At 47.8% G+C, this 7,279-nt stretch overlaps 1 protein-coding gene across 1 annotated transcript in view; it reads right to left on the bottom strand.

Moving 5' to 3' along the window:
* Positions 1–6,231, bottom strand: part of HPSE2 (heparanase 2 (inactive)) — a 180,670-nt gene extending 174,439 nt beyond the window's left edge. Inside the window, exons 1-2 of the mRNA XM_042460947.1 lie at positions 5,944–6,231; positions 5,312–5,469 (exon numbers count right to left, since the gene is read on the bottom strand). Coding sequence (XP_042316881.1) covers positions 5,312–5,469; positions 5,944–6,185 — 400 coding nt within the window. The 5' untranslated portion in view covers positions 6,186–6,231. The remainder of the gene's footprint in view (positions 1–5,311; positions 5,470–5,943) is intronic.
* Between the last annotated feature and the right edge of the window lie 1,048 nt (positions 6,232–7,279).

Consider the following 7,279-nt stretch of genomic DNA (forward strand, 5'->3'; position numbering starts at 1 on the left):
CATCACCTCTGCTGACTTCTACACATCAAAATGATTTCTACCAGGGACGAAAAGAAATGGAGAAGGGGAGTCCAGGAGATGGAAGCTACTTTCCAGGCAGACCAGATCTTCATGAGGCAGCCCCTTGGTTGTTGACACTCACTCTAAGTTCTGTCTGGCATTAATTGGCTTCCTCAGTAATGACTTATGGAAAAATTTCAGCTAACAGCTTTCTAGGTCATGCTGCCAAATAAAGGCTGAAGTGCATGCGTGTGTCTAATGTTACTTTTTTTTTTTTTTTTGAAATATGAAGTCTGATTCCCAATTTGCTTGTCTTCAAGCACAGATCCCATTACTGCATATGAAGGTATAATTGACAAAACCTTCTACCCAAGGATGGGTATTGTGTGGCCTTCCAAATGTTGTTGAACTACACCTCCCACAGCTATTGGGAGCTGCAGTTCAACATCTACAGGACCGCCCAATCCCTACTCTGTACTATAGTAAAGTCCCTCTTGAGAAGATGTGTATCTTAACATGTATGAAATAGTGATTACATTCTGATTGCATATCCATTTATGACTGCCATTTCAGATTACCATCCACTACAAGCCTGCATATTTTTAAACAGGTCTGTAAACAGACATAGGATTGCAGCTTTACCCAGAGCAGATAAACTGTGGAGATTTCATACACAGAACATTTTACATTTTAATAGACTTGGAGTTCTAACCAAAATTCTCTTTATTACATTGCATTAATTAATCCATCATAAATATGCAATCTGGTGTAGCAAGGGCTGGTGTAACACAGCAGCTGCTAGTATGCAAGGTACCATCAGACAGTGTGAGGCAACCACCTCAGATGGCAGCTATTCTCAGACTGATATTTCTAAGCCTCCTAGTCGTTTTCCTCTCTTGGGAAAAAAACTGTATGCATCACGTAGCCCATTATGAGCCCCTAGGATGCCTTGCTGGAGTACTGAAAGAAACTACCAAAACTGAATTAAGATTCAACTAACTATCCCAAGGAGCCTCTGTATGTTGTTTGAGACAGGGAGGGCAACATTTTGTCCTCTACCTTAGTTAGCAAAATATCTTGATGCATCACACGTTATATCACAGACAGGAATTTCTAGGTGGTTGTAATCTCTCACACCTTCATAATTATGTACTGTCAAATGGAGAAACCACACTTTATTGCTTCTGTTTCACTACCTTTGTTCCCAGTCACCTCATGGTCATGGGGCTGATAGCCTTACTTTTTCTCTACACATGCATCCTAGATAACATATAAAGCCAAAATGCAGATACTTTGACCCCCAACACTGTCACTCTCTTTTGCCTGCATGATATTTTCCCACCTTTGCCTGGCAAGGAAATCTATGAGCTTTCAAAGTTAGTAAGCAACTGATCTAATAAAGACATTGTGATAAAATGGAATTTCATACATACACCCCCCACACACATACACATTTGTCTTCCATCCACACCATTTATAATTAGGGACTATTAATTCTGGTTAATTCTGGTGGTAAGGTTTATTGTTATAATAGAACTCTTTTGTTGCGGGAGGGAAAGCATTGTTTGTTAAAAGGGTGGTATTTACAAATCTTGCACATTCGTGCAGTTATTTTCCCACAACCTATCAATATTTATTGTGTAACACCTGATAAAACACAAACTCATCAGTTTAGTGCCCAGAGTAGACTCTGGGTGAATATTTGTGTTTTATAAGTGTTATGCTTTAGTAGCAAAGTACTTAATTCCAAATCAATCAGTTTATATAACCTATTATATTACCTCAGGGGAAAAAAGTAATTTTAAATGCATTTAATGTGACAATACTCTTATTCAAATATGTACAGGCTATTGCCAGGTTGGCCATTAATGGTATTGCTAAGTCAAGAAAGGCATATAGATGGTTTACCCCAAAGTTTTCAGCAGCCAGAAATTCCCTTTGACATGGAGTGGCTCAGATTTAATTACGTTATCAACATGACTCGCTTCTGCTAACTGAAATATACAATTCTGTCTCTTTCAAAAAATATTGCAGTGTAGGGGACAAAGTCAATGCACTCTGCCCTGTTTGTGCAATTTTCCAACTTCTACACCAGTGTCAAATATAGTACTTTTTCCAAGACGTTTCTTTCTCCAGCAGTTAGTCCTAGCTACAGAAGATCCATTGACCGCTCTGGGCCCCACAACAAACTCCAACTCCCAGAATTCCATAGCCTTCAGCCAGGGCAGTTAAAGCGGTGCCAAAACGGGTTATTTCTCCAGTGTGGATGCTGCCTTCAGCTGAACATAAGTGATGATTTACCACATTATCATTCATTCATTCTACTCTAGTTGGAAGTTACAATAGAATATAGGCCCTGGTTTGCATCCAGGAGATGGGTGGGAAAGTGATGAAGGAGTATCATGATTAAAGCAGTAATGGTGCAGAGCTAAGGAAATGGATGTAGAAACTGCAGCACTAACTATGCATCTGGGAAAACAGGCAAGGGACTATCTTCATCTATCTCCTCTTGCTTCCATAGTCCAACCATTGCCTTATGTCAGTCTAGTCATCCTGGCTAGGGAGACAAGGATGGTATTTTGGGAGTTTTCATCTAACACATCCAAATGGTAATTAGATGGAATAAGGCTATACTAGGGCTCTGTGAAACTAGGGTTCAAATTCCCACGCAATCATGGAAACCCAATGCATGACTATGGGCAAATCTCACTCTCTTAGCCTTAGAGGAAGACAATGGCAAACCTTCTCTGAATAAATCTGAAGAAACTCTGTGATATGGGGGCTATAAGGCATATATAAGGCACACATTTCTTAATACCCATATTTTCTGGCGTATAAGACGACTGGGCATATAAGACGACCCCCAACTTTTCCAGTTAAAATATAGAGTTTGAGATATACTTGCCGTATAAGACTACCCCTCTTCCAACGCACACCAAATAAAAATTTAAAAAACCATCAGATTTGATTTCAATATGGTAATTTTAGTTCAAATGCTTATGACATGCAGGTACTTAGCAGGAAAACTTGTATACAAAGCCTGCTTGGATTGGTCAGCTCTCCCTGCCTGCCCAGCCCTCCCTGTCTCCAAGATTTTCTTCTACCATACTTGTACAGCGCCGCTCTTGCTGCTTTCATATGGTCACCACATATGGTGGGTATGCGGCCGTGGCCGTTTTTGAGCTCCCCCCCACCATATACGGCAACCGCAGATTCTCCAGTCCGGCTTGAAAGTTTCAGCCCTATAAGATGATACCCAACATATAAGACGACCTCCAACTTTTGAGAAAATTTTCCTGGGTTAAAAAGTAGTCTTATACACCAGAAAATACAGTAAGTAAAATCCAACCCAGTGCAATGGATTGTGTTCCTGGAAAACTATGGACGTTCTTCACTCCTTTTTGTGTTAAACAATATCACAAACATATCTCTTTGGTGCTGCATGAAAAATCCACAAAGACAGTCTAATTCAGAAGTGGCAAGTCAGACCAATAAAAAAATGTGCTATTCAGAAAATGCCTGACTGATATCACACCTGATGACTCCTTTTCCTAAAATATGGTTAATGTTACTAATGATAATTTTAACCCCAAACTTGTTCTCTTATTGCAAAACATTCAGTTAATTAGAATGTCATGCGACTGAGTATAAAGTGACAGAAATCCAACTGGTCAATTTGCCTGAAGGAGAGATTTTGGGGTGTCCTGTGCAAGACCTAGCTTTGTGACTTTATTAATTTAGTTTATATATGTGCATATATATATATATATATATATATATATATAGGGTCACCATAAATCAGAAATTACTCAAAGGCACACAATGAGATGTATATATAGAGAGGTGGGGGAATATATAAACATATATAGACACATATGGACACACACTTCTCCTCATTACTACCTAAATAAAAATGATGGTTCACCCACTAAACATAATTAGTTTCTCTCTGAGCCAAGAGCTTACTACTAGAAAAAGCATACAATCACCTTATATTGATAGAAGCTAAGTGCTTAATAATAATAATAATGATACCTTAAAAACTAACCTTTCTTATTTTGTGGCAGATATGTTTCCATGAACTAGATATGCAGGAGGAAATGGCAGTCTCCACCATAGAAGGGAGGGGCATGTCTGGTTACTGCTGGAAACAGGACACTGGACCAAATGGGCATTTGGTGCTGTTAACCTCTTGGCTGCCCTCCCATAAAGCCCTAACCCCACAACACAGGGACAAAAGGACAGCCTAAGAAGCAGCTTCTTTTCCTTATCTTGCAAGGCCCCCAGCCATATGCACTGCAGGGCTGATGCATGTCAGACATAACCCTTCTCAATCTGCCTGTCACTTGCCTGTCTCTAATGATAGACATAGACTCTAGCATTCTATCAGAGCCATGCTCACAAGTCCTCAGACTACAGAGCTGTTTAGGGGTTGTTGTTGTTGTTGTTGTTGTTTTGTTTTTTTGTTTTTTTGTTTTGTTTTTTGTGCGGTGGGTGGGTAGTTGTTTTTATTTGTACAGTATATTTAATCTCAAGTCCCTACAATTAGAATCATAGGGTTAAAAGCAACTGGAAAGGCCACCCAGTCCAACCCTGCCCTGCCATGCAGGAATACACAATCAAAGCAAAGATAGCCATCTAGCCTTTGCTTAAAACCCCCCAAAGAAGGAGGTGCCACCACTCTCTCAGAGAATGGAACACCTGTGTCAAAAAGTTGAGGTGGAATCTCTTTTCCTGTAGTTGAGTCCATTGCTCCAGGTTCTGTTCTCTGGAGCAGCAGAAAACAAGCTTGCTCCCTCCTCAATGTGACATCCCTTCAAATATTTAAACAGGGCTATCACTTCTTAACCTTCTCTTCTCCAGGCTAAACCTCCCCAGCTCCCTAAAGTCTCTCTCCCTAGGCCGGGATTCCAGACCCCCAGGACCGTGTTTCATCGTCTCCAGACCCTCATGTTTCCAGTTCCTCAAATGACACCGATCCCTTAAGGGAGACCACAGTCTCTCTCCCTGGTGAAGCACTTTGCCGGGCGTCTGCATCATTCTGTTGGAGGTGGGAAGGGAGTCACACTGAGGCTGCATCCACACTGGAGAAAGAACCCAGTTTGGCACCGCTTTAACTCTTTGTCTGGCTCAAGGCTATGGAATTCTGGGAGTTGGAGTTTGTTGTGGGTCCCAGAGCAAACTCCAGCTTCCCGAACTCCATAGCCTTGAGCCAGACAAGTTAAAAATGGTGTCAAACCGGGTTCTTATTTCTGCAGTGCGGATGCAGCCTTGGTGCTGCGCTGTCCCTGGCTGGGTCCCTGTGGCTCACCGTCCTCGTAGTTCTTGAGGTAGTAGTCGGGGCCGGGTCCTCCGCGGGTCTTGGCCGGGTTCTTCACGTTCTGGAACTGCAAGAAGTCCGTCCTTTTGCCCGCGAAGCGGAGGAAGGCGGGCGCCAGGCCCCGGGCCAAAGTCACCAGACGCCGGGAACTGGACCGAAAGAGAGAGAGAGAGTCAAGGCAGGGAGGGAGGAAGAGGGGAAGGAAGGAAGGAAGGAAAGACGGGAAGAAGGGAGGGAGGGAAGGCAGGCAGGCAGGTAGCGAGGGCGGCGGCCCGACCAGCCAAGCCCTTGCCCCCCCCCGAGGGGCCGCCATCTGGGCTGGGGCTGCTCCGGGAGAGGCCCCCAAAGTGGGCCAAGGGCTGGTTGGGGGCGGGAGCGGAGCTGTGGAAGTCCCGCCAGGGCTCTGGAGATGGAGATGGAGAGGAGGGAGCCGGGGAGGGGTGGCGCCGTCGGGTCCCGCCGTGGCCCGGCCGGGGGAGGATGCTGGGCCTCGGAGGACTCAGGCTGTGTCCACACTGCGGGAATGACCTGGCCTGGTCCCTCTGTCCCCCCCCCCCACCTCCCCTGGAGCCAGGGCGTCCCGAGGGCCCAAAGCCCAAGGGGCTGCAGCTGAGGCTGCTGACCTGAGGAAGTCGAGCCAGCCGTCGTGGAGGACGGAGGGGTCGATCTGGAGGGAGAGGAAGCTGGGGCTGGTGACGCGGCGGGGGCTGCGGCTGCCGACGTCGAGGAGGAGCAGGGTCCTTCCCGGCGGGGCTCCCCGGGGTCCGCTGGCGGCCTGGGCCTGGGCCTGGGCAGGGGAGGCCAGCAGGGCCCAGAAGAGGGCCCAGGAGCCGGGAGAGGGCCAGGCGCCGCCGGGGCTGGGCATGCTGGGCCGAGGAGGCAGTCCCGCCGCCAGCGCAGAGGCAGCCTCCGTCCGGAGTGGGCTTCGGCCCGGGCCGCGCGGCCTTTTCTTCCCCTCCCTCCCTCCCCCCCTCCTGGTCCTCCCCCCCCCCCCGAGGTTTGGGTGTTTGGGGGGAGGAGGAGGGGAGGGGAGCCCCCGCCCCTGGCCAGCCTTCCCCGGGGCCCCGGCCAAGAGGCCGCCTGTGCGCCAGCGCCGCCCCTGGAAGAGCAGCGGGGCCGACGGACAGGGCTCCCCTTCCCCGGCCCCGAGGGTTCCCCGTCATCGCGGCCCTCGAGGGAGAGGCTGTGATGGGAGGCTGGGGGAGAGGAGAAGCCCTGCTCCCTTCCTCGCCGGAGAGAGGCCTCCCGTCCCCGCTTCATGGAGGGGAGACGCCCCCCGGAGGTAAGCTGCTTGTTCTCGGCTCCAAAAAGTGGAGGAGGCTTCGCAGAGGAGACAAGACACACCGCGGAAACCATCCGGGTCGAGACCGCTTCGACTGCCCTGGCTGAAGGCGAGGAAACAATGGTGTTGACTATTGAGCCTTCTCTGTCGGAGAGCTCTGGGGCCTCAGGAAACTACAACTCCCAGGATCCCCTAGCACTGAGCCAGGACAGTGAAAGCGGTCTCGAACTGGATTATTTCGGCCGCGTGTTTCGGGCCTCGGTTCGCAGAGTTCGCACTGGTCCAAAACACACTGCAGAAAGAGTCCAGTCTTGAGACCTCTTTCACTGTCCTGGCTCGGTGCTAGGGAATCCTGGGAGTTGTAGTTTTATTGTGGCACCAGTAGAGAGCGCCTCTTGGACAGAGAAGGCTCAAGGTCTCAAACTGGATGATTTCGGCAGTGTGCTTTGGACCTTACTTTGCATCTGCATTGAGGAAATAGTTTGATACCGCTTGAACTGCCGCCTCTCCAGGCTATGGAATTCTGGGAATGGTCTCTTGTTGCAGCACCAGAGGAAGGAAAAGAAAGAAGGGAGGGAGAAACGAAGGAAAGAAGGAAGACAGGAAAGGAGGGAGGGAGGAAAGAAGGACGGGAAGGAAGGAAGAAGCGGCGGCAGTTCAAGCGGTATCAAACTGGA

The sequence above is a fragment of the Sceloporus undulatus genome, chromosome 3, assembly GCF_019175285.1.
Source record: "Sceloporus undulatus isolate JIND9_A2432 ecotype Alabama chromosome 3, SceUnd_v1.1, whole genome shotgun sequence".
In the NCBI taxonomy this organism is placed as follows: Eukaryota; Metazoa; Chordata; class Lepidosauria; order Squamata; family Phrynosomatidae; genus Sceloporus; species Sceloporus undulatus.